The sequence below is a fragment of the Carcharhinus amblyrhynchos genome, chromosome 23 (genome assembly GCF_965287045.1).
Source record: "Carcharhinus amblyrhynchos chromosome 23, sCarAmb.v2.hapA, whole genome shotgun sequence".
NCBI lineage: Eukaryota > Metazoa > Chordata > Chondrichthyes > Carcharhiniformes > Carcharhinidae > Carcharhinus > Carcharhinus amblyrhynchos.
The window spans coordinates 42,671,173-42,698,160 of record NC_137346.1 but is presented as its reverse complement, the minus strand read 5'-3'; the positions used below and the strand labels follow the sequence as shown (position 1 = coordinate 42,698,160).

Here is a 26,988-nt window from a genome sequence, read left to right as displayed (position 1 = left end):
AGGCATTGAAGGGTTAAAGTACAAGAAACCAGAGTATTGGTTCCGCAAAGAAGCTAGAGCCAGGGTTAAAATATTACACTGACTGTGAGTTCTGCCTAGACATATCTCTGGAATATTTGCCGATTTAGTCAAGTCATATTTTCTTCACACAATACATGATGACTACACATGTTCTTTCTACATTCCTTACTGCCACACGGTACAAAAGCCAAGTATTTTGTAGCATGACTGAACAGCTTTCTGTGCCTAGAAAAACTAAGTGTACAATTAGAGAATTTGAGTCACAGCCTCTCTCGCTCCATAGAACATCACACTAATGATTATCCGGGTAAATATGTTAACACTGCTGACTTGTAGTTAAGAGTTTGGGCACAAAACTCACGCAGGTAGCTCCCGTCTTTTTTGCCCCAGTATCTGTCACCCTGACTCAAACGGATTTGGAAGCAAATGATCCAGAGTGAAGGCAAAGGCCAAGGGGAACTTGGCAGGAAAACAGAGTTGAGGGTAAGATCAGATCCAATATGACTGAGCAGGGTAGAAGGGCTCTAAGGCCTACTCCTAATGTAAAAATGTAAACCAAGAGGTGTGTGTTTGGGGAGGGGGGGGGGGGAGGGGGGGCAGGGTGGCTAAGATGAATCTAATGACTGGATCAACAAAATCATTCGAATAGACAGCAAACTGTGAGGTTAAGGATACCTGGCTCCCTTCCAGCTGAGGAGGCATGGTAGAATTGCAGTGAGGTAATAACTGTTTTCAGTACACGAGCAGCAAGGCAAGCCCGCAAATCAAAGCTTTTATGTCTCTCAGTAATTACCAGGGACGGTTAATTCTAAAATGCTATGTATTCAATGAACCCGTGGGGCCAGCAACAGAATTAGCCTCAAGGTCCTCATCCAACACATTATGTGAGGGAGCGGAGGGAATACAACTAGGTGGGGTTTGGCAAAGATTGGAACAATGCCCCTCTCCCTGCCACTCTGTTCTGTAAGGACATGGCCATTAGTCATGGGGCAACAGTCTCCAGTCTCTTGGGAAAAGAGCTCTGCATCTAAAGTAGGAGCCCCTTCAGTATGGGGCAAAGGCTGCAGCTAAATAGCTCACTTCCTTCATCACCATCAGACATGCATTTGGTTAACTAACACCAATCAGGTACAATAAAAGATGCTCCGCTGCAAAAGCAAACGGTTTGAGGTGAAAGACGTGTGTGACGACAGAGGGGTTGAACAATGGAAGGAGTCCGTCAGCTGACGAGGCACAGCCTTGTCACAGTGCAGCACCACCTCCACCCCCCACCCCCTGGGGCTTTCCTTTTGTCAGCGCCTGTCCCTCTGAAGCCCACTGCAGCAGCTGCACTGAGCTAAGCGTCTGAGTTCTCGCTGAGAGTTCATTAATCCAGAACGATAACAGCACTCGAGCAGTTTCAAACCACAGGACACCGGGGAGTTGAAAACACCAGTGCCATAGGAAAGTCTGGCTTGATCGTCAGACGTCAAGACAATGCATAAAAAGCATCTTCTTTCCATGTACTCAGCATGATCTAGGGTCTTAAAGACTCAGTAAAAGCTAATTAGAGAGAAATGATTACCTTGACTGAATAGTGCCACACACTTGGATAACAACAGCACAGTCAATGGATGTGGGATAAAGAAACACAAGCTACATCAATCAGGGAATGGCAACCCATGCTGAGGTCTCCACATGACGGACGACGGCACTTTTTTTCCTTCAATGCAAACGTTTCCTAAAGTATCATAGATTCTACAGAGCAGGAGGCCATTTGGTCCATCGAGTCTGCACCGGCCACAGTCTTACCCAGGCCCTATCCCCATGACCCTACGTATCTACTCCGCTAATACCTTTAACCTACACAGCTCGGCTACACGGAGGGAGAATTTAGCACGGCCAATGCATCCTAACCAGCACCTCTTTCAGACTGTGGGAGGAAACCAGAGTACCTGCAGGAAACCCACGCAGACACAGGGAGAACATGCAAACTCCACACAGTGACCCATGCTGGGAATCGAACCCAGGAGCCTGGAGATGTGAGGCAGCAGTGCTAACCACTGTGCGCCTTTAACAAATGCAGCCACAACCCTTCCTGAATATTTCCTTCGTTAGGCAATGTACTAAAGTAAAGCTGTACTAATGACTGTTTCTGGTCCACCAATTCCTAATAGAAAGTACAGATAAAACTGGACTTAGCTGCGATGCCCCCTGCTGCTGAATAGTCTGCAGACACTCTCAAACCAGGCTCACATGAGAAGATTAGCTACTTGTTGAGGGATAAGGCGGCAGAGAGGTACCTGCAGAATCATACCCCACTGCAGCTGTATGCCTTCAGGAGATGAACAGCGAAGAGAGAAAATAAAAGGCATTCTTATAATACTTTAATAGGGAGGCACCCTCTTTTAAGGGATTGTACTCCTAGCAATGATTGCTGTTTACAATTGTGCAGATTACATTCTGGAACGTGGGAGCATGAACTAATTAAGCCCCTCTCTTTGAGCTGTAGCACCGGTTGTATAAAAGGAAGACTTGCATTTAGACGGCATTTTTCACGACAACTAGACACCTCAAAAGTAGCTTCCAGCCAATGAAGTCCTTTTGAAGTGTAGCCAATGCAGGAGTTAATTTGTGCAAAGCAAACACCCACAAACAGCAAAGTAATAATGGCCAGATAATCTGTTTTTTTGAGATATTGATTGGTTGGCCTTCCCTGCCCTTTGAAATAGTGGCTCTGGGATCAAGCAGTCAGGTGGGGTTTAATGTTTCATCTGAAAATCGGCACCTCTGACAATGCAGCATTCCCTCAGTATTATCATGGAATAAGTAAGCTGGGTAAGAAGTCTCACAACGCCAGGTTGAAGTCCAACAGGTTTATTTGGTAGCACAAGCCACAAGCTTTCAGAGCGCTGCTCCTTCATCAGGTGAGTGGGAGTTCTGTTCACAAACAGGGCATATAAAGACACAAACTCAATTTACAAAATAATGGTTGGAATGGAAGTAGTGGAGAGATAGTTAAGCACAGGTTTAAAAGGTGTGTATTGTCTCCAGCCAAGACAGTTAGTGAGATTTTGCGAGCCCAGGCAAGTTGTGCGGTATATAGATAGTATGACACGAGCCCAAGATCCCAGTTGAGGCCATCCTCCTGTGTGCGGAACTTGGCTGTCAGTTTTCGCCCAGCAATTCTGCATTGTCATATGTTGTGAAGGCCGCCTTGGAGAACGCTTACCCGAAGATCAGAAGCTGAATGCCCATGACTGCTGAAGTCTTCATTCTCCAACAGGAAGAGAACACTCTTGCCTCATGATCGTCAAACCGTGTTCATTCATCCGTTGTCGTAACGCCTGCATGGTCTCCCCAATGTACCGTACCTCAGGACATCCTTTCCTGCAGTGTATCAGGTAGACAACGTTGGCCACGTTGCAAGTATATGTACCGTGTACCTGGAGGATGGCGTTCCCACAGAGGAAAAGATCGAATTGGACTCCTTTGGAAAGCCACTGCCCTGGACTTGACATGTATGCCCACGCCATCAGGAGGTACTTCAATGCAAAATTCATCAGCCACACTCACAAGACATCCCAAACATCACCCAAGCACAATGCAACGCCATCTGCACTCTCAAGACCAACCGCAACATTGTCGTCAAACCAGTAGACAAAGGAGGGGTTATCGTCATATTGACCAGAATGGATTACTACAAACAGAATGGATTACTGCAAAGAAGTGTACCAACAACTGAACAAGGAACACTACAGACAGTTACCCGCTGATCCGACCAAAGAACACACCCGTCATCTCAACAGACTGATCAAGAGCTTTGATTGGACCTTCAGAGCACCCTCTGTGCTCTCATCCCACATACTCCCCACATTGGAGATCTCTACTGCCACCCGAAAATACACAAGGCTGTCCCATCGTATCAGACAATGGGACCCTGTGCGAGAACCCCTCCGGCTACGTCAAGGGCATCCTGAAACCCATTATACAAAGAACCCCTCAGCTTTTGTTGCGACACAACGGACTTCCTACAGAAACTCAGCACACATGGAGCAGTTGAACCAGGAGCACTCCTCGTCACAATGGATGTCTCAGTGCTCTACACCAGCATCCCCCACAACAATGGCATTGCTGCAACTGCCTCAGTACTCAACACCAACAACTGCCAGTTTCGAGATGCAATTTTACAACTCATCTGCTTCATCCTGGACCACAATGTCTTCACCTTCAACAATCAGTTCTTCATCCAGACACACGCAACAGACATGGGGACCAAATTCACCCTCAGTATACCAACATCTTCACGCACAGGTTCGAACAAGACCTCTTCACCACACAGGACCTTCAACCGATGCTGTACGATAGATACACTGACGACATTTTCTTCCTTTGGACTCATGGTGAATACTGAAACAACTATATGATGACATTAACAAGTCCCATCCCACTATCAGACTCACCATAGACTACTCTCCAGAATCGGTTGCATTCTTGGACACGTGCACCTCCATGAAGGAAGGTCACCTCAGCACTTCTCTGTACTGCAAGCCCACGGATAACCTCACGATGTTCCACTTCTCCAGCTTCCACCCTACACAAGTTAAAGAAGCCATCCTCTACAGATATGCACAGGATCTGCTCAGATAAGGAGGATCCCTCCAGACACTCAAAGATGTCCTCATAAGAGCAGGATATGGCACTTGGCTCATCAACAGTTTCAACGCAAAAAAACCACACCAACCTCCTCAGAAGACGAACACGGGATATGACAACAGATGAATGAACACCACTTGACAAGCACCAGGCAACAGTGTTCTCTTTCTGTTGGGGAACACTTCAGCAGTCACGATCATTCAGCCTCTGATCTTTGGGTAAGCGTTCGCCAAGGCAGCCTTCACGACACACGACAATACAAAGTCGCTGAGCAGAAACTGATAGCCAAGTTCCGCACACGAGGATGGCCTCAACCAGGATCTTGGGTTCATGTCACACTTGCCGTAACCCACATGGCTTGCCTGGGCTTGCAAAATCTCACCAACTGTCTTGGCTGGAGACAATATACATCTCTTTAACCCTTTCTCCATTCACACTGTCTGTACCTTTAAGACTTGATTACTTGTAAAGACTCGCATTCCAACCATTATTTTGTAAAGCGAGTTTGTTCTTTATACGTCCTGTTTGTGAACAGAACTCCCATTCATCTGATGAAGGAGAAGCACTCTGAAAGCTTGTGGTTTGTGCTACCAAATAAACCTGTTGGACTTTAAGCTGGTGTTGTGAGACTTCTTACAGTGCTTACCCAGTCCAACACCGGCATCTCCACATCGTAAATAAGCTACTCAGATCCGAGTGTCCTCTCAAACTGGGCCTACGGATTCTGTGCAATCAAATTTACCAGGAGCAGCCCAGGCTGGAGTGAGAGTAAGCGTGAACCAACAGCCTGAACACCATGGATGCCCAATCCTGCTCTCACGGGGACAGGCTGACATTCAAGGTGGCTCCATGACCAAGTGCCCTATCATGAGAAGTACAGGCTTCCTGGCAGCCATCAAAGCCCTCAGCAGGACTAGCCATGGCGTGTGTGTGAGTGTGAGAGAAACACAGACACCAAGAGAGCTGTGGAAAGCTACCAAATTGTAGTGGTAGTCAAAGAAAGCAGCTCAGCAATGATAGCCATGCTAAGTGGAACATTCAACTGAATATTCATCATGTAAATCAACATTCATTCATAAATATACAGGATCTTGAACATTATAAATACATCCAGTAGAAAAAAGCAAAAGTCATAATGCTAAGTACTAATTCCTACATCTTTGGTTCAACATCAGCTGCAGTGGCCAATTCTGATCATCTTGCTTCATTCAGGAAAGGCACTGATGCCCTGGAGATTGGGCAGAGCAGATCCCCCACAATGGTATCAGAGATGAAGAAGTTGTTGAATGGAGGATTTAGAGAAACTGGGATTTGCTTTCCTTAGAGCAGAGAAGATAAATCGGAGATTGAGTCATTTGCAATTACGAGGGGTTCGAAGAAGTTGTGCAGGAGGATGCAGAAAGGCAATTAGCAGGGTAAATACATGGGGTTACGGGGATAGGGCCCGGGTGGGATTATTGTTGGTGGAGGCTCAATGGCCTCCTTCTGCACTGAAAGGATTCTATGAATTCTGTAGAATCGCAGGAGTGAGAGTCTGGGGAGAGAGAGAGAATTCCAGCAGTGGAGAGGGGAGTGAAAATCCCAGTACAGGAAGAGGAGAAATTGGGGAAGATTAGGAGAAATTGTTGGACAGAGCGAATAATGATGAACTGGAATGCACTGCCTATAACAATGGTGGAAACATTCAATACTAAGTTATAAAACTTTTAAATTGGATATATACTTTAATTGGAAAAAATGGAAGGGCTTCAGGGTCAAGGTAGGTGAGTAGGATTAGTTTGACTGCTCTTTCAAAGGTCAATATAGGTGCAATGAGCTGAATGGACGCAATGTGTCTCAAGAGTCTATGTGAAAATGTCCTCACGTTGAGGAACAGTCACTTTCTACATTCTTCCCAGGATGAAACTAGGTAGCTGGCATAATCGGTGTGCCATCTCCAAATGTTTGGTGAAGTCCACAGATGTGGTGGCTGGTATCCTTACCTGCTGATGCTGTCGCACTCCATCAGTGATGTACTTGATAGCAGGCTGCAGAAGCTGACAACACATGACCTGAAGCAGATGAGAAATCAACCACGTTAGTAACCTCAGCCACGGCTGAATTACAGAATAAGAGAACGACTATCGTTGGGAGAAGAGGGGACTCCATGGTCTCGCACACACCATAGAACATTACAGAACAGTACAGGCCCTTCGGCCCTCAACGTTGTGCACCAGGACAGTCATTCTGAACAGCTAACTTGGACAGGACATACAAGCCATGCAGTAGAACTGGTCAACTTTGCAACTAATGAGGTAACTGCACGGCTCAGCTTGGGCAATGAGAGGGGCATTCACACTCAAATAGAAGGCATGTTACCTCATGGGGTAGCACAACAGTGAATATCTGAGGTCAAAGGTAAAATCGTGGAAACATTAAAATGGAACTTACACATTTTTAGATGCCACACTGATTTCTCTATCTTACTGTCAGTAACTGATTTCATCATCACACATTATTTCTATGGTACACCTGTTTGATTTCAGGTTCCAAAGAGTTTATAGTGCACCGTTGCAGTAAATAATATTCCCTCTCCCAATATGTCCTCTGTGCCTTCCAAACAAACTACTTCAAGTTCATTTTCAACACTCGGGATTCCCTCACACACAATGCTCAAGTTTAAACTGACTGTGCCACTGTCAGTCTGATCACAGGCAATCTGAGTAGGACTTGAGCAGAGACTGGCAACATGCTGTGAAGCTGTTCCATTGAGTGATGTGCCGACACTTCACACGTTACATTCGTATTTACACAGTCAAAACAGGCAACACTTTGTCACTCAAAAGTATGTCAATGCAGGAAAAGGGGAGAGCCCAACAGCTGGAATCGAATGGTTACTTGCACGCAGGAGTGGGTATCCGTCACAGGTTAAGACCACCACAAACAGCAGTGAGCTGACCCCATGTCCAGTGCAGAGGGCCAACAAATGCACCGATTTTAACAGACTCAAAGCGGGAAAGTGGTCTGCCCTGTATCAGTTGGCAGGCTACAGGTTATTGCAATATTCTGGGATTAGAGCCAGGATTCTTGCTCTAGTTATTAGAGGGTTGTTGGACCAGTGCCAGGACAGGATCAGACTCAGCTCCAGTGTCTCCCATAGTAAAACTGCCAGCCAATACGGACTGCTTCCTTCAAAAAGAAAGTGCAGTTTTAAGGCAACCTGGACAGCCAACTGGTAAATGCAGCAACTACTGTGAGGTGACTAGGCTGTCACAACTGTGGGGCATTGCAACTGGCTGCTGATCACAATGCAGACACCTCAGTCTCTGCGAGTGCAAAGGCAGACACAATACTGAGCTCTGATGTATTTGGAGTGATGCTAATGCTGACACTCGCTCCCACATCAAACTCGAGGGGCAGTCGGGAGAGATACTGCTGGGCTGTTTCCATCTACGTAACTCGACCCCAAGGTTCTTTAAGCAAAGGAGCAAGAGGAGACATACTGAAGACAGAACAAATGTACTTGGATGATGCATTTTGTGATGCCACTTGTTTAAAACTTGCTTTGGGCGCGCTCCCTTGCATACTTACTGGGAAACGACGGAAGAGATCTTCAAACATGCATCCGGTGAGGGAACAGTTGCGTTTGGTCATAAACAGAGACAGCGCTTTGTTGTACATTTTAGTCACTCTGACAATATCCAGGCTACCGAGTGAATTAACCTGCAACAAACAGAAAAGATTTTACTGCTATTGCTGCATATTCACCACTGCTGGAAGGAGGAAGGTTGCAAATTCAAATTAATTGTTTAAAAATTCATTTTATCTCGTGCACACGCTGTGGGAGAAAGTGACCACTGTTTGAGGTTCTTTTACTGTGTCCACCTCCTCGCGATATTATTTTCTCCCCTAATACGACAAAACATTTGCAGCATAACCTTTACCCTTCTTCCAGTTAATGCCGAGCTGAAATTAGTGCAGGCACAGCTCATTTGTTCTCCCCACCCCGCCCCAAGTTGGCTACAGCCTTCCTCCCCCAGAGGTAGCTGGCTTCCCCCACCCTGCAATAGTTTCCACTCACTCCGACCACCCGCCCCTGTAGAGCCCTGCATCTTCTCCCTGCTGAAGGTGCGTGGATCCTCTTGTTCCTCATCCACACGAGGCAGATGGTGAGGGGCGGACTAGAAATAAGCATAATGTCCAGAACCATCCGGTGGGGGACTCACGACTGGCTCGAAACCAACTGGAAGCGTGACAGGTGGGTAGAGCTCGCCACTTGCCCATCACTCATTCTGCTATTTATAGATGGTGGCGCGCAGTGAAATACGGAGGGCGAGGAAGACCTGGCCACTCATGCGTGGAACAGACTGGGTATTCCACACTCCCCAGTGTGCAATCTGCTCAGAACAGCAGGTGTGAGCCAGACAATGCCAGAGCTGCATCATTTCCAAAGGATTTGGGTCAAATTTCACGCTGTTTGCTTGTGCAGGAAAGATCAACTCAGCAGCGCTTACACACCTCTCTCGTTAGTAACTGCTTTATTAAAGCCAGAAGCACCAACGGCAGTACAGTCATTTTAATGTGACTTAGTCTTTTGAGCCTAATAAATTGATCAAAACATTTGGTTCCCTTCCATCTGCTAAATGTCCCACTACTTCCGATATGCAGTATTGCTTGGCCCTCAGAAGGGTTCTGAAGTGGCTGATTGCTGATCGTTTACAGAGGAAGGAACCCGCCGTTAATTTACTGCAGTCTGTGCGGTGAGGTTTGGCACTCATTTCAATACCCCTGGATTCATTCATTGGAAACCACTCCTCCACCCCAAGCTGGAAGATGAAGAAGTCTCTGACATCACCCCAAGTTGGATACGTAGAAACGCAACTGTAGATGAGAGAGCATTCGGCCCATCGAACCTGCACCGACAACAATCCCACCCAGACCCTATATGCGTAACCCCACTAATCTGCCGACACTCAGGCGTGTGGATTTGTCTGTGGTGCTAATTGCATAATCTGTGTTGGATCTCACTGGACTTGCAACTCAACTGGATTTGCGGCGGGTATTTTTTTACATTACTGCATTTTAAAACTCAGAATCTTGCGTTGAAGCGGAGTCTGTGCAAGAAATGTGTCACTGCCTGCTGATTCCAGCTCAGTGCTGAGGTCCCTTCAATTCTGCAGAACTCAGGAATCCCTACAGTGCAGAAAGAGCCCATCCAGTCTGCACCAGCATCCCACAATCACCCTCCCCTCCGCCCTATTCCCATAGCCCCATGTATTTAACCCCACTAATCTCCCTAAAACTACACATTTTGGATACAAGGGGCAATTTAGAATGTCCAATCCACATAACCTGCACATCTTTGAAGTCTGGATGGAAACCACAGCACCCAGAGGAAACCCATGCAGACATGGGGAGAATGCAAACTCTACATAGACAGTCACCCGAAACTAGAATTGAACCTTGATCCCTGGCATTGAGAGGTAGCAGTGCTACCAGCAGTGGCAGCACTATGCCACCATATCCATACATTGAAACACACACAGAAAATAGAAGCAGGTGGAGGCCATTTAGCCCTTTGAGCCTGCTCTGCCGTTCCTTTTGATCATGGCCGATCATCAGATTCAATACTCTGATCCCACCTGCCCCCCATTTCCCCTGATCCCTCTGGCCCCAAGAGCTAGATTATTTTTCCCTCTTGAAATCACAATGTTTTGGCAGCAGCTACATTCTGTGATAGTGTATTTCACACATTCACCACTCTCTGGGTAAAGAAATTTCTCCTCACCTCAGTTTTAAAAGGTGCACCCTGTATCCTCAAACTATGACACCCCACCACTGGGAACATTTTTTCTGGATCTATCCTACCTAATTCTGTTCAAATTTTATAAGTTTCTATGTAATCCCCTCTCACTCTTCAGAACTTCAATGAATATAATCCCAACCGACTTAGTCTCTCCTCATATGCCTTTCCTGCCATCCCAGGAATCAGCCTTGTAAACCTTCAAAACACTCCCTTTATAACAAGAACATCCTTCCTCAGATAACACCATCAAAACTGCACACAATACTCTAGACGTGGCCTTACCAACACCCTGTACAATTGCAGTAAAACATTCCTATTCCTACACTTAAATCCACTCGCTACGAAGATCAACATACCATTTGCCATCTTTACTGCCCATTGTACCTGCACACTTAACTTTCAGCAACTGATGCACAAGGGCACCAAAGTCTTGACCTCTTACATCCATTCAAATAATAATCTGACTTCCTATTATTGCTATCAAAGTGGATAACCTCACATTTATTCACATTATCCTGCAACTGCCATGCATATGCCCACTCACTCGGCCTGTCCAAATCACGCTGAAGCATCTCTGCATCCTCACAGCTCACCTTCCCACCAACTTTATATCATCTGCAAATTTAGAAATAATATCTTAAACTCCCTCATCCAAATCTTTAATATATAACGTGAACATTTGGTGTCCTAGCACAGATCCCTGTGGAATCCCACTAATCACTGACTGCCAGTCAGAAAAAGGATCCATTTATTCCAATTCTTTGCTTCCTGTCCACTAAGCAATTTTCTATCTATCTCAAGTCACAATCCCATGCACTTCAACTTTACATAATTATCTGCTATGTGAGACCTTGACAAAAGCCTTCTGAAAGTCTAAATAAACCACATCCACCGGTTTTCCCTGGTCAACTCTACTAGTTACATCCTCAAAGAATTCCAGCATTTGTCAAGCATAATTTCCCTTTTGTAAACCCATGCCAAATTTTGTCTGATTATAGCACAGCAAAGCAGTGGTATGAAATCCTTGATAATGGACCCTAGCAACTTCTCTAATACTGACGCTAAGTGCACTAGTCTCCAATTTCCTGTCTTCTTTCCACCTGCCTTTTTGAATAACGGGCTTACATTAGCATGCTATTCAAGTTAAGATGGACAAGTTAGTCATCAAACGAATGGCTGTTCAGGAAGAAAAAAAATTAAACAGTCAGCGCATAATCAGCCCCCCAAAATAAATGCATAACAAATCGCTGGCAACAACAAAAAAAAGAGCAGACAGCATGACTAAATCAGCTGTCAGACACCAACCAGCCTGACACAGGACTGAGAGAGATCTCCCACCGTCCATGTAGCCCCAGCCTGTCCAAAAAGAATAACACAGCATTTCAACACTTGAAAACCATACAGTTGACATCTGTACAGGCAGGCAGCTGCGGTATGAAAATTACAGGTTACATTAAGCTTCTGTTTTGATATTATGGTGAAAATTATAAGCTAGATATATTTACAGTAAAGGATGAGATTGAGAATTGAAAACTGAACTACAACAGAGACAAACTGTGGCACTAACAGTCAGCAGTTCTTTAAGGAGCACTGTGAGTAGTCCAAGAATGCACCCTAGCAGGGATGAGCAGAGCAAATGACATGGCAAAGCTCTGGGCTTGCACAAGGAAATGAAAAATTTGGCAAATAGCAAGTAGGGAGGATGGAAGAAACGCAGAGTGAGTAGATTGGAGAAGGGGAACTAAGACAGCAAGCAGTTTGGCCACAGACTAACATCCTTGTGAGATTTAACTGCGAGAGCTGTTAGTGTTTCATATTCTGGACAGCAATTGCTGAAAGAGAGAAGGAGGGTAAGACTGCATGGGGAATAGAGGGCGACCACATGCAAAAAGTAAAAAACAAATACCTGGATATTATCCACATTTATCAGCCCTGGATTGCTACACTGGAGAAACGACGAGGCGCACACACTCACACTCATAGGTTCAATGAGAACTGTCCTTGAGCTGAGGCACATTTTGGGAACAGAGCAAAGGGCTTTCCCCTTTCACTTATGCCATACCTGGTCATGCCAATTTGGGGCACAGAAGTGGAAACATTTTCTTTCTACAAGGCTTGACATTCCTCACCTGAATGAGAAGTTACTTTTTTGAAACTGGAACCACAGGTTTATTTTTTTTCTGCACAAATCAATTTTTTTTCAAATGATTGACAGCGTTAGAATCCTGAGTGGATTGTTACTGTTAGTGCCGAGCGTCATGGCACTTGCTCACTGAAGTCATCATCACAATGTCACAGGCTGCTAACCTGGGTCCTCCACCTCACTCACTATTGCCCAGCCTGATCCACATACCTGCCCACTTTCAGCTTGTAAGTTTGGTTCCTGCTCTCCCTCCTCTTTGGTTGCACTGGTTGATGCAGGTTCAGTTGGACTTCCTTTCAGGACTCTGAAGAGAAAAAGCGTTCCGCTGCCAGACACAGATAACAGGATGGTTAGGAACAAGCCTGCCATGTGAAACTGCCTCATTTCAACTTTCTCATCGTCAACAAAAAACCAAGAAACGAAATGTTATTGCCCATCCCAGAAATCAAATACAGAAAACCCAGCTCGTGGCTTTTAGGATGTTCAGCTGACCACCAGGCTCTGGGGAGATGGTGGCAGCATCTGCTTTAGGGCAGCACGGTGGCACAGTGGTTGACACTGCTGCCTCAGCTCCAGGATCCCGGGTTCAATTCCGGCCTTGGGCCACGGTCTGTGTGGAATTTGCACATTCTCCCCATGTCTGCATGGGTTTCCTGCGGGTGCTCCACCTTCCTCACACACTTCAAAGATCTGCAGGTTACGTGCATTGGCCGTGCTAAATTGCCAGGGGGATTGGCAGGGTAAATGTGTGGGGTTATGGGAATAGGGCCTGGGTGGGATTGTGGTCAGTACAGACTCGATGGGCCGAACGTACAATCCCTTCTGTACTGTAGGGGCTCTATTTGTATGAATATTTGGGATAAAAACAGAACATGGTGGGAAAACTCAGCAAGTGTGGCAGCATCTGTGGAGAAACAGATATAAACACTCAGAGTCCTTCTTCAAAGGTAGGATGATGTCCCCCCTCTCCACTCCATATCCTACTCTGAAAGTCCTGACCTGAGCAGATCGTGCCCCACATGTTGTACCTGAAACAATAAAGTGACACCGAAGAGTCTGGCTGCTTGCAGGCTTGAGTCAGCAATCGTTCCATCAACTGGTGCAGGTCCTCCTTTATCTCAGAAATGTCTTGGCAGTAATGCTTAACTTTGCATAGCTGATTCCTGCAAGAGAACAGATCCTTCATTCATAGGGGAAAGGAATTGTGGTGGCTGGCAGGGAGGGACAAAATGGAGTCAAATGAAATTGCAGATAATAGGAATTCGCGACGACAATACCTATCCGACACGAAGGTACAGGCCAATGCAAGAACCAGTCGTACTCATCAAACCCCCTGTCCCAAACAAGCATGCAGTGCTCTGCTGGTATTAGAGGCTCCAGCAGAGAAGACGCTCTATAGTGCGGACTAGGCTCAATGAGCTGAACGGTGTATATGCTATTGTAACAATAAGGAGCACCACTGATTCACAGCAGCATAACCCCTGACCAGGCTTCCTCCACTGGTTTAATAAGCCTCAAGTTTGTTGACTGTGACAAACCCACTTTGCCATATGGGAGCAGGTCACCAGCACCTACAACCCTCTGCAAACAGAAGCCAACTCATTGTCAAAGCGCACCCTAGACCACTTCTGGCAGTAGTTGAGGTATTTTTGAGCAGCGGATCTTTGTTCTCCACACTCCTCAGCCACATAGGCTAAACAACAGATCCAACCAATTTAGGATTAAATTCCAGGTTGTTCTCAGAGAGCCGAGAGTCGCTTCTGGTCCCTGAGCAGTTCCATCTTAAATCGCCAGCTTGGGAACAACACTCGATCCCAATTCCTTTCTCGCTGTCCGTTAGATCAGATCACCGGAGGAACAGAATTGCTTCAACAGCGAAGAGAAAGAAAGAGCTCTCTTATCAAACTCATCAGGATAGGGTAAGCACTGACCTGAAGATGTCTGCTGTCTTGCGGAGGAAGTCTTGCCCCTGCAAGTCCGAGGAAGAGCTCCGGGTTCTTTCAATGATGGTGGTAAAGGGCTCAATAATGTCAAAGATGAATGGACTTTCAGGCTGCTTCATGAGAAACACTTCAATGAGGTCCAGGACCTGAATGAAACCAGAAAAGATGCCGGTGAGAACACAGACAGAACCCCAAGACAAGCCTGGAAACTCACAGGGACAAGAATACAGTCCTGTCACAATAAAAAGTGTCGTCCAAACGCACAAACTGTCTCAAAAGGAAAAGGATAGAAGAGAAATGGGAAAAGGACTTCAGCTCACCCTGCTGAGAAAGCTCTTTGTCTTGGGATTCGGATACCTTATGTCAGCGTTATTCATAAACCGTGTGATGCACCTCTGGCAAATGCAAAGCCCACTATCAAATTCTCGAGATGCTAGAGCAACGGGACTGCACTACCAGCATCCCAGAGGGCTCGTTTCCAAGGGAGGGACAGTATAGAGAGGATCAGTGACCCACAGTTGTGCTGCCCTGACACAGCCTTTCCTGTTGCAGTTGGATACCGTGGTAGCCAAACAGGAGGCAGAGGGAAAACAGCAGTGACTGCCACATGTAGTAGAGGGGTCAATAACCAGGGGGCATAGATTTTAGGATGAAGGGCAGGAGGTTTAGAGGGGATCTGAGGAAAGCCCTTTTCACCCAGGCGGTGGTGGGAATCTAAGACACTCTGCCTGTGTGGGGTAGACAGGAACCCTCACAAAATTTAAGAAGCATTTAGATGAGCAGTTACATGATCATAGCGTACATGCTGATAAACTATACTGTATCAGAATTCTATCGTGCAGGGTTTTTTTTTGAATGATGGCTGCTTTTCTGGATAATTAACTCACCTGAAAATTTAGACAGCAGTATGTGACTTGCTGTTAAAAGAGCTGCTCAGTTTGGAATGCTGAGCAGCTCCAGTTATAACAAGCCATTGTCTTGGCACTTATTGCTTGGCCTGTCAAGTTACGGATCAGAACCGCACAAGTTCAAAAGATACTGCATCATCGAGACAGTTTGAGAATGGCTGTCAGTTGTAAGCAGGGGGAGGGGACTCATCAAATGGGGACTGCATGGTGACAGTGGTCAGCACTGCTGTCTGTCAGCACCGGGGACCCAGGTTCGACTCCCGGCTCGAGCCACTGTCTGCACGTTCTCCCCATGTCTGTGTGGGTTTCCTCCGGGTGCTCCGGTTTCCTCCCACAGTCCAAAAGACATCTTGGTTAGGTGCATTGGCCATGCTAAATTCTCCCTCAGTGTACTCGAACAGGCATCGGAGTGTGGCGACTAGGGGATTTTCACAGTAACTTCATTGCAGTGTCAGTGTAAGCCTACTTGTGATACTAATAAATAAAATAAACTAACTCGGTTATGTTCACGAAGTGTGACAAAACAGGGTTTAATACAACAGCACCACCAGATGGCAGGAGGACACACTGCGCCTCTCGAGCATTACCAAGCTGGTTCAGCACAAAAAAAACACACGTAGGTTGAAAATAGTTATTCTGAACAGAAATCACAATATCAGGTTAGATGTTTCAGGATCACAAACTCAAAACAAAGTATTTCAGCAAGGAAGTGGGTATTTGTTTTGTTTGCAAACATTGGTTAAACACAGCACCGCTCACAAGGAGCTTATGAAGAGAGATTAAATAGACTGGGTCTGTACTCGTTAAGAGTTTAGAAGGATGAGGGGGGATCTTATAGAGACTTACAAGATAATGAAGGGGCTAGAGAGGATAGAGGTAGAGAGGTTCTTCCCGCTTAGAAAGGATAGCAGGACTAGAGGGCACAGCCTCAAGATAAGGGGGGGAGGGGGGCAGTTTAGAACAGAGTTGAGGAGGAACTTCTTCACTCAAAGGGTGGTGAATCTCGAATTCTCTGCCCATTGAAGTGGTGGAGGCCAATTCGCTGAATATACTTAAGTCACGGGTAGATAGGTTTCTGATAGACAAGGGAATTAAGGGTTATGGGGAGAAAGCGGGAAAGTGGAACTGATCCACTTCAGATCAGCCATGATCTTACTGAATGGCGGGACAGGCGAGAAGGGCTAGATGGCCTACTCCTGCTCCTATTTCTTATGTTCGTAAGCCGGGAATAACACCCGTGATATAGTTGTTAATCTGGCCTGTCCCTTTCAAGGCTCACAAAGCTTCCTGCAAGGACTCCAGGCAACTAGACCAAGGAAGTCACAAACAGCTACAAGGAACAGTAAATTGTCTGAAAATTCCAGGCTGCAGGTCAAAGCAATCCAGGACAAATTAAAGTTAACCAATTTCCAGAGAAAATTCTACATGTGTGGGTCTACAAAGTTCAATTTCGTTTTATCCACAAACTTAATGTGAAGAACTGGAGGGGAACTGGGAAGAGCAAGCTGTTGTGATTTGGAAGGCACTATTTATAAGATGAAGCACATTCAAGAGGACCTTTCAAGAAGGAATTGGATAAATCCTTAAAAGGAAGTCACTTGCAGGACTTTGGGAGGAGAGTGGAGCTAATTAAAAAGTTCTTTCAAAGACTCAGGACAGGCACTACGGGCGCCAGGGACCTGGGTTCAATTCCTGGCTTGGGTCACTGTGTGTGCGGAGATTGCACTTTCTCCCTGTGTCTGCATAGGTTTCCTCAGGGTGCTCCAGTTTCCTCCCATAGTCCAAAGGTGTGCCGGTTAGTTGGACTGGCCATGCTTTATTAACCCAAAGTGTCGGGGGACTAGCTAGGGTAAATGCATGGGGTTATGGGTATAGGGCCTGGGTGGGATTGTGGTTGGTACAAACTTGATGGGACAAATGACCTCCTTCTGCACTGCAGGGATTCTACAATTCTGTGTAGTGTTTTCAGCCCCACAGGGATCCAAGAAAATGGCATTTTGATTCTTAAAAGTCCTGCTCCTCTTCAGAATTTAATCCAAGCAGGTTTCAGCTGCCCTTGGCAAGGGCCCACACACCTTTATTTGAAAATCTGTCCGCAGGGTCTTCTCTTTCCTTAGCTTTGCCGCCTCATCTTTCTTGGTTTGGAGACGCTTCTTGTGCTCCGCAAAGAGGGAGGAGATGCTCTTGTCCAACGCCATCATCTTCTCATCATCCAGCTCATCACTGCTCTCCCCTTCCTGGGGCTGCGGAGGAATATAGAGACACATGCAATGACCAAAGCTGCAGCATCAAATGTCTAAAGCTTCTTTTGTGGCAGATATAGCAATTAGGACGCCAACTATTTTTGATCCAACTCGCACTGAAACCATCCCCACTGCTTTAAATCAGATGTTCTGCTAGCATTCAGCTAAAAGTAGAAAAGACACCTGGTACTACCACTATGTACAGCTTGGTGTTAGCTTAGCTCAGTGGAAGCACTCACGCCTGAGTCACAAGGCCATGAGCTTGAGCCCCAGTCTAGGATTGGAGAACATAATCCAGGCTGACACATCACAGTTGCAACGGAGTGCAGCAATAGAACATAGAACATTACATCACAGTACAGGCCCTTCGGCCCTCAATGTTGTGCCGAGCTATATCCAATCCCAAGATCAAGCTATCCCCTCCCTATAATTCTGGAGTGCTCCATGCAATGTTAGAGGTGACAACTTTCAGATACAACATTAACTGAGGCTTCATTTGGCTCTAAAGTGGTAACAAAACATCCCACGGCACTAGTTGTAGAAGGGTAGGACAGCTTGCCCTAGTGATCTGACAAGCATTTACTTCTCAATCAATCACATTGCTATTTGTGATACCCTGTTGCACACCAATTGTTACAAAATAATAATGACTACACTTCAACAATGTCATTGGCTGTAAAGCACACTGGCACATCATGAAGAACTGGAAGGTGCTATATAAATGCAACTTGTATATTTTCCCTAAACACTCTCAGTTAATGATTACCGGGGGCGAAATATGGATTTGTACAGTTTTGTGTTTTTAATTTCCATATCTAAAACATGAAACGCTCGCTCTGTATCAGTAGAGTTCAGAATGATCCTCAGTGTGCCTACTTTGAAATCCACCCAAAAGCTGATCTGTGATTCACCCTCTCGCCAAGATCAAAACTTACTGCCGCACGTCCTCCTTGCAGAACCTTCATCAGTTCCGTTCGGAAGGTATCATCTACAGCTTCCACTTCACTACCACTTTCATCTTCATTGTCCTCTTCATCACTGGTAGCATCCTCCTCCTCCTCATCACTGTCATTATCAACCTCCATCTAGGAAAAGATATAGATAAACAGTGAGTTTTAAACATGGGCACATACATTTGGCCAGATGCATCATGTGGCCAAATGTGGCTACATGACGCATTTTGGGTCAGCATTTTTACCTCCTTTAATCATGCAATGCTACATTTTGCAAAACATTTTACCTCCCCCGGGAGGCTACACGGTGGATAGGAGATTTCATATTCTAATAGACGGGGCTACATGACTAAACAAGCAGGAGGATTAGACGACAAGCTTTTTTTTCCTGTCCCCATCTAAGCTTTAGAAGGCAGCCCCAGTCCTGTACTGGGTTTTCCTCGCCATTAATAAAGATGCAGCAAAGTGAGTGATGATCGGTAGTGGTGCAGGAAGAGCCAGCGGAGTAAAATTTCAGCCAAGGTTCCCACTTCTCGGGATGATTTGGTTTGAATGCCAGCATTGGGTTTAGGTGCACAGTTGAATAGTCTGTTGACATCAGAGTACTTGGCTGAAACACCTGAAAGTCACGATCACCACGGGTTTGAGTGCAAGGGGAAGAAAGCGAAAAGAATAATTGTTACAATTTACAGTGCTACACTCGTGGCAGCATTAGATCTAGGAATCACAAACAAGCAAGGTTTAAAAGCTGGTAAGTTGTTCTGTTTCTGCTGAAGTCATCCTCTGAAGGGGGAGCTCACACAGACGGTATTGGTCACAGCTACTGCCTCACAAAGACCCATACATCATCAGGAAATGCTAGAACTCACTGCTGTGCACTCACTGGCTGCCCATCTGCAGCAGATGATTCTCAGCAAGGACAGTGAGCAGCAGCGAAAAGGGTCAACGTAGCATTGAGATTAGAAACTTAAAAACAAGAGTCAAACAAACAAAAGATTCAAAAGTATGCAGCCCAGATTACCGTACTAAAAACACTGAGCGATACTACAGACAGAGATTTAAAGGTTTAACCTTCTCTCCAGATGGCTGTTTGACTTTGCCCGTTCCATCCAACTCTTCAGTCACAATCACTGCGCTCTCATCATCGCTTTCAGAATCTGTTTTGAAGACCTGGTCAAGAGAAGACAACTTCAGAGCCAAATTCCAGAGGTTTCGGGGAGTGAGGCTTTCGCCTTATATATCTAGTTAACGAGGCTCCACCGACACCACTCAATCCCACACACAACCACCCCATACTGAAAGCTGATTCACATCATTGCGGCGTTAACATCAGCCTACTTGTGATACGAATAAGTAAACTTAAAAAAAAAATGTTGCCATTAACTTAGGCCTGGGAATGACAACAAGAGTAATAATTGCCACGAACAGGTGAGAAGAGGTGACTAGGCATCTCTCCTACTCAACCACCTTGATGGTCACAACAAAGATTTTAAGTTTCTTTTTATCGAGGCTGTGTCTCTTCCAAACCAGAAAACATTTAAGCTGTGAGGAATAAGGAGTCAAAGACTTCCTGAATCAAAGACAGAGCAAATTTATTAGATACAAACAAGGAGCTGGAGTAGGCCATTCAGCCCCTCAAGCCTGCTCCACCATTTAATAAGATCATGGATGATCTAATGGTAACCTCAAGTCTGCATCTTGCTACCCCAATAACTTATAACCCCCCTCGCTTACCAATAATCTTGCCTTGAAAATATTCAAAGAACCTGCTTCCACCACCTTTTCAGGAAGAGTGTTCAAGAATTTTGCCTCATCTTGATTTTAAATGGTTGACCCCTTATTATTAAACACTGCGCCCAAAGAAAAAAATAAGTGAGGTCAAGCATTCGGCCCTCATGCAGTCACTCGGATACATACACTAGTTGTTAGTGTCCACCAAAAAAAGTAGAAGAATTTAGTTAAGTGTCTTTCAATTGCCCGTGAGTAATAGATTTTTTAACACGGCGGCAGATTTAGATTAGTTGGTTTCTTGGACGTGATCAGATATAGAAGGTGTTGTAATTATTATGAGATCTCGGTTTGCGGTGTGATTCAGATAATTGGCCTCTCGAACACGGTGACACACTCCAAAAGGAAGAGGGAGGTTAGAATAGCCTTCAGCCAGTTTCCTCAGTTGGAGACGATCTCGATACCACCTGTGTCCACTGAAATCTCTCGAGTGACTGAGCCGCCGTGCCTTAAAATATTTCACCTGTTGTGTATTTTCAAGTGGTTTGGGTTGGGTCTGGCCCTGACACCCACTGTTTCAACATCCAAGCACATCACACTTTTAATGGCTCTTCTGGAGACAATTATGTCTCAATGGGTATCTGGATTATATGAAACGTTTCTCTCTTTGCACTCCCGAGGGGGTAATTGTACCAACATCGATTTCACATTACTCACATCCAGGATGAGCTGCAGTGCTGCCTTGGTCACGTAGGGACAGATCTGCGCAAACACAGTTTTTACAACTTGCCGCATCAAACGATTTGATTGGGAGATTAAAGACAACAAGATTTCAACCATCACCTCCACCCACTCTGGTTCTTCCTCATCTGAAAGTAGAAAGAGGTAGCGTAAAAACATTGGACACCATTTTATGTAGAAACTGGTAATTTGCTATTGGTCGTTACTGTTACACAAGAGCTATTTGAAACATAACAGAATTTTACAGCTCCACGGAGTCAAACCTGTTCTTAAAATGTGCTGCAACACCACACTGCGGATCTGGGACTGTCCCCTAAGAAGTCTCGCACCCCCCCTGCACTGTGCCCAGCCTGCAGTCTAGTTATCCTGACTGCTTAGGCTGCTCCAAAATTCCAGTTCCTCCTTAACCACAGCGCCAGTAGCTGGACCCTCCAAAACCTCCTCATCCCAAGAACTGAAGTGACAAGATTAGGGGAGGAAGGAGGGCTGAAGTAATTGGATCAGATATTCAGTAAGGCATTAGCTCTGGTCACCATGTCTCAGTAAGGTGTACTGGCCTTGGAACGGGTGCAGTGCATGTTCATATTGAGGTTAAACGTGTACAGTGATGAGGACAGGTTGCATCAGTCAGGCTTGCATATTTTTAAAGGTGATTAAAGGATTTGATTGGGAAGATGGAACTAATTTCCTTTAATGGGGAGAGTCCAGAAGGGGGTCTGGCCTTCGAATTAAAGCTAGGCCACTCAGGGGTGATGACAAACATTTCTTCATACGAAGCATTGTGGGACTCAGGAACGCTCTTCCCCTGACAGCTGAAGTCAGATGCCAATTGAGAATTTCAAAATAAAAATTGCCAAGACTTTTCTTGGGTAAAGGTATTACGCGATATAAAACCAAGATAGGCAGAGTGAAAATCAGCCCGACTTCATTGAATAAAGAATCCCCACGGTGCAGAAGGAGGCTATTTGGCCCACCGAATCTCTGAAAGACTAAGTCACCTATTTCCTCCCATCTGCTGTGTAACCCCACACATTTACCATGGCTAATCTCCCTGATCTATATACCTATGCCAAGGGGCAATTGATCATGGCCAATCTATCTAAACTGTGGGAGGAAACCTGAGCACCCAAACGAAACCCATGCAGACACCAGAAGAACATGCAAATTTCAAAGAACAAAGAACAAAACAGCCCAGGAAACAGGCCCTTCGGCCCAACGAGCCCGCGCCGCCACTTTAACATTACGAGTCCCCCCTCCACCCAGTCACTCAAGGCTGGAATCAAATCCAGATTCTTGGTGTTGAGGTAGCAATGCTAACAACAGCACCACCATGCTGAGAATGCAGCATCAAGGCATTGAAAACTTGTGCTCCAAAAGAATATTCTTGTATGCTTCTAACTGAGGCAGGAAATATTTTAAAGAGGTAACAGCTCCGCATTAAGTCTTTGCATTCAGCTTCCTGCACAGTGCTCGACACTAAGGTAAAGAATTGAATATGGTTCACATGGTGTTACACAACAGTAGACTGGTGTTTAAAGATAGCTTTGTCACAGTGATTAAGATCATGTCAAAAAAAAATCACCTCAGCAATATAAACTTAGCAACTGGCTTTAGTTACGAAGTCACAGTTTCACAACAGCATTGTGCACAGCACTAATTCATCTGCCAACTAAAATCCCCTTCATTTTATCAAATAGAATCCAAAGATCATGGTGGAGGTATCTTGTGATGGTTAGGGGCGAGCTCCTCGCTTTTTGGCCAAGATGAAGCGACAGATCAAGCCCAAGATCAGGAGTGTTGTCCATCCTCGTCAGCTTGGATCTTGCTTGTCTCTCTTGTGGGGTCCATGAATTGGATTCAATTTGAAATTGACTTTTTTTTGGAGAGAGCAAGAAGTTGGATTATGGGCTCACCCAGGCTTTGTAGCTTTAAGAAGTGAATGAAAATGCTTTTCGAAAGACACAGGAATGCTGTTCTGTTCTGGAATTACATAGAGCCAACAACACTGAAAAAGGCCATTCAGCCCAACTGCCAGTGCTTCTTACCCACCCAGTCCCTGTACCTTCAATTTTGCCTCAAGGCCCCGACTAAAAAAACCAACACAATCTGTTTCAAACACTCCACGTGGCGCCGAGCTCCACATTCGCCCCAATTTTGTGTCAAGAAATTGCTAAGTGCTGAATCGTGCTTGTCTCTGTTGGGTTTCATTTCAACTCTTGCAGTTGGGCCACATGCGCACACATAGTTGTAGAGGGTCACGGTAATAAAAACACACAACAATGCACGATGAGATGAAATTTGCTGACCTGTTACAGGCTTTGAATCGCTCTTCCTTTTATTCAGCAGTGCTTTCTGCAGGCACACGTGGAGGTCATTCAACAGCACCACAGTATCATCGCTGCTCTAAATGGAGACAAACCAGAAGAGATAAAAACAGCTCGAGACAGCAGGACTCTGCAGCAGCAATGGCAAGATGCCACTTTTACTCCCAACTCTCGAGATTTGTGTAGTTTTCTTAATGATGGCCTTTCATGCAGGGACTGTTAAAGCAGCTTACACATCATTAAATTTACCCAATAAAGAGTAAGTCTTTAACAAGAAGATTAATGAGTAAAAGCACAGCAACAAGAAAGCAGCAATTAGAAAATTGGTGCTCGGTCAGGAATTAGATCATTTTTCACCTTCAAGTGTTTTTTAAACAGAGGGTGGTGCGTGCCTGAAACTCACCGCCGAGAGGGGTAGTGGAAGCAGATACGATAGTCACTTTTGAGGGGCATCTGGACAATTACACGAATAGGATGGGAATAGAGGAATGTGATCCCCGGAAGGGTAGGGGTACTAGTTCAGTCAGGGAGTATGGTCAGCGTGGGCTTGGAGGAACGAAGGACCTGTTCCTGTGCTGGAATTTTCTTTGTTCTTCACTGGTCCCCCACTCCCCATTAAACAGGGATTCGATCTGATTCCCTTTCGAACACTAACTGCAGCACACAATCCCCGAGGCAGGTGGCCAGCCACAAGATCCAGCCTGTGCAATTTGGCAGGGAGTGGAGAGGGGAAATAAGATAATGACAAAATGCTGTGCACTGCAAAGGAAATAAAAGGATGGTGCCCTGAATGAGAACAATATCCACATTCAGGTAAAAATCTACCAGCTGTGGTTCCTGAAATGATGCTGGCAATTCGAGAAGCACATGACTTATTTGACTACAAAGTTGGGAGCTGTGGCATTTCAGATCAGGCAAGGATACATCATCAGGCTGTCAGGGTGTAAATGCAAAATAATAAGGTTTTTCTATATACTGGAACAAGACTGTACAGTCTACACAGACCAGTCCCAGCCATTCACTCTCTCTGTGCATGGTTTCACACAACTGCTAGCTGTGCCCGTTTACTAGAAGATTGCCAAAACTGCACTCTCACCTCTGCCAATCTTTTGCAAGCACTCAGGGCATGACAAGAGATACTCTTGATTCTCAGGTTCTTACTTTGCCCAAGTTGGGGTTTGATAACAAATTCCTGGGACAAAAAAATCTGCTGTCCTTACACAATTTGGCCTGTAGATGCTTGCTCCAGGTGCAGGTTGTTGGTTCTCAACTTCCCCTCTGAACAAGTCCGACTGTCACTCCAGCTCTGACAAAGGGTCACCCTGACTCAAAATGTTAGCTCTATTCTCTCTCCACTGACGCTGTCAGACCTGCTCAGATTTTCCAGCATTTTCTGTCTTAGTTTCAGCTGTCTCTCAAATAGTGTCAAGAAGGTTTCCTCCCACAGTCCAAAGATGTGCGGGTTCGGTTGATTGGCCATGCTAAGAAATTGCCCCTTAGTGTCCAGGGATGCGTAGGTTAGAGGGGATTAGTGGGTGTAATATGTAAGGATATGGGGGTAGGGCCTGGGTGGTATTGTATTCGGTGCAGACTCGATGGGCCAAAGGGCCTCTTTGTGCACTGTAGGGTTCTATGATCTATGATAGCCGAGCACTATCACAGAGCCATTTTGAGAAGGGTAATAAATACTAGCTTTGTCAGCAACCCCCCCACATTCCGTGAAGAATGGCCCCTCTAGGGTAGTACTAGGAAGGAGCCATGGTACAGCTCAGTAGACAATCAATGCTTTCAGAAGAGGAAGGTAAACAGAAGGCTACGTGTTCCATCACTTGCTGAACACTTCACGCAGGTGAACTGGCCAGGTGAGGAATACTCCCAGACACCCCATGTTCTGTTTAAAAAAACAAATCCTCCTTCGTTAAGATGCTTGCATTGAATAGTCTGACCACGTCACACACACCAGGTTGAGACAAAATGATTGAAATGTATATTGTAACAAAGTACACTATGAGGTGAGCGAGCCCCATTGCGCTCAGTGTGGGGGTTATAAAGTACCTTGAAGAGATGAATGCCGACGAGCAGGATGAGTAACTGAAAAGCTGAGACCTCCAACTGATGAAATTTCTTTGATTTTTTCTGTAGATCTTCAACGGACTTGAGCATTCTATGGACGAACAAGTGACTCGTGAGCACATACAGAAACAATTTCCAACTGACTTTCCAAAACAGTACATACAAGGTGTGACAACTGAGTCAAGTCCCTCATAGGAACTGGAGGGGAGTAGAATGGAATTCTGACTCCAATGCCTCAGATCACTGTCACAGTCCTTTCTCTGAATATTTTCCACATCACTGCCATCAACTTCAATCAATTATTGAATATAGGGCCCTAAATGTGAAATTAAAAGTCTAATGATGATCATGAAACCATTGTTGATTGTTGTAAATACTCATCTGGTTCACTAGTATTCTTTAGGGAAGGAAGTCTGCCATCCTTACCCGGTCTGGCCTACATGTGACTCCAGAGCCACAGCAATGCGGCTGACACTGAAATGCCCTCTGAAATGGTGGGCAATAAATGCAGGGCCCAGCCAGCTACGCTCATCCTGTGAATGAATATGTTTTTAAATCAGCTTATTGGCTTTATCCCCTGCTCGTTGACTTTCAAAAAGTAGAAGAGCATCTTATTAGATTGTGACAGGTTTTCACTCACAAAAGGATTACACAGTAAAACATGAGCAATGTAGATTTTGCACATGATCAGCTACCTCAAGTATGTAGAAAATTATGAAACTGCTATGCTAAACAATTTATTCATTTAATTTTCATTAGTAATCTTCACGGTTACTAGTGGAGGCTTCAGATAAACTCCAGACAGAGTCAAGCCTTTGATCTTCTGATAATGGACAAATTCACTCCAATTAAAAGCCAGCTTCCCAATCCCTCTCTCTACCCCCAAGTTTGTACTTATTATACTTCCCTTCTTTGTTCTGCCAATCTCTGATCGGGGAGCAATTAAGCCACCTCTATCATCACGTAATGCAAGTTGACACTCCAATACGGAGGGAGTGCTACACTGCCCCAGGCACTCTCTTCCGGTCTGATTTTTCGGAGGGCATTAAAAAGGTTGAACAACGTCAAAGCAGAACAGGGGAGCTCGTCCTAGTCTCGTGACGGTGTATCCCTCAACCAATTTCAGCAAAGACAGATTGCCTAGTTATCCTCTGCACTGTTGTGATCTTGTGCTTAAATGGCTGCCACATTTGCCTACAGTTTTGGCTGGGCTAAGACTGGGAACTGTCACTAATAAATGGGGAGGCGATGGCTGTGTGGTATTATCGCTAGACTATTAATTGAGAAAATCAGCTAATATTCTGGGGACCTGGGTTCGAATCCTGCCATAGCAGATGGTGGAATTTGTATTCAATAAAAAAAAAATCTGGAATTAAGAAACTACAGATGGTCACAAAACCGTTGTCAATTGTCGGAAAAAACCCCACCTAGCTCACCAACATCCTTTAGGGAAGGAAATCTGCTGTCCTTACCTGGTATGGCCTACATGTG

The 26,988-nt window shown here is 45.4% G+C and overlaps 1 protein-coding gene, 1 long non-coding RNA gene and 1 other non-coding gene across 4 annotated transcripts in view; 1 reads left to right on the top strand and 2 right to left on the bottom strand.

The window, feature by feature from the left end:
- mybbp1a (MYB binding protein (P160) 1a) overlaps nt 1–26,988 on the bottom strand; it is a 77,167-nt gene that overhangs the window by 12,502 nt on the left and 37,677 nt on the right. The window contains exons 13-23 of the mRNA XM_080210951.1: nt 25,480–25,588; nt 23,407–23,503; nt 21,077–21,228; nt 19,703–19,801; nt 18,614–18,763; nt 17,511–17,678; nt 14,516–14,673; nt 13,613–13,747; nt 12,795–12,909; nt 8,227–8,358; nt 6,639–6,707 (exon numbers count right to left, since the gene is read on the bottom strand). Coding sequence (XP_080067077.1) covers nt 6,639–6,707; nt 8,227–8,358; nt 12,795–12,909; nt 13,613–13,747; nt 14,516–14,673; nt 17,511–17,678; nt 18,614–18,763; nt 19,703–19,801; nt 21,077–21,228; nt 23,407–23,503; nt 25,480–25,588 — 1,384 coding nt within the window. The remainder of the gene's footprint in view (nt 1–6,638; nt 6,708–8,226; nt 8,359–12,794; nt 12,910–13,612; nt 13,748–14,515; nt 14,674–17,510; nt 17,679–18,613; nt 18,764–19,702; nt 19,802–21,076; nt 21,229–23,406; nt 23,504–25,479; nt 25,589–26,988) is intronic.
- On the top strand, nt 387–25,836 carry LOC145357521 (uncharacterized). 2 transcript variants are annotated; one of them, XR_013889305.1, is made up of 3 exons: nt 387–504; nt 23,447–23,568; nt 25,567–25,836. It is a non-coding gene; the product is annotated as an uncharacterized LOC145357521 (long non-coding RNA). The 2 variants fall into 2 exon arrangements; XR_013889304.1 differs by having other exon boundaries at nt 23,444–23,568.
- LOC145357636 (small nucleolar RNA SNORA76) lies at nt 15,433–15,569 on the bottom strand. Its single transcript, XR_013889329.1, has one exon. It is a non-coding gene; the product is annotated as a small nucleolar RNA SNORA76 (small nucleolar RNA).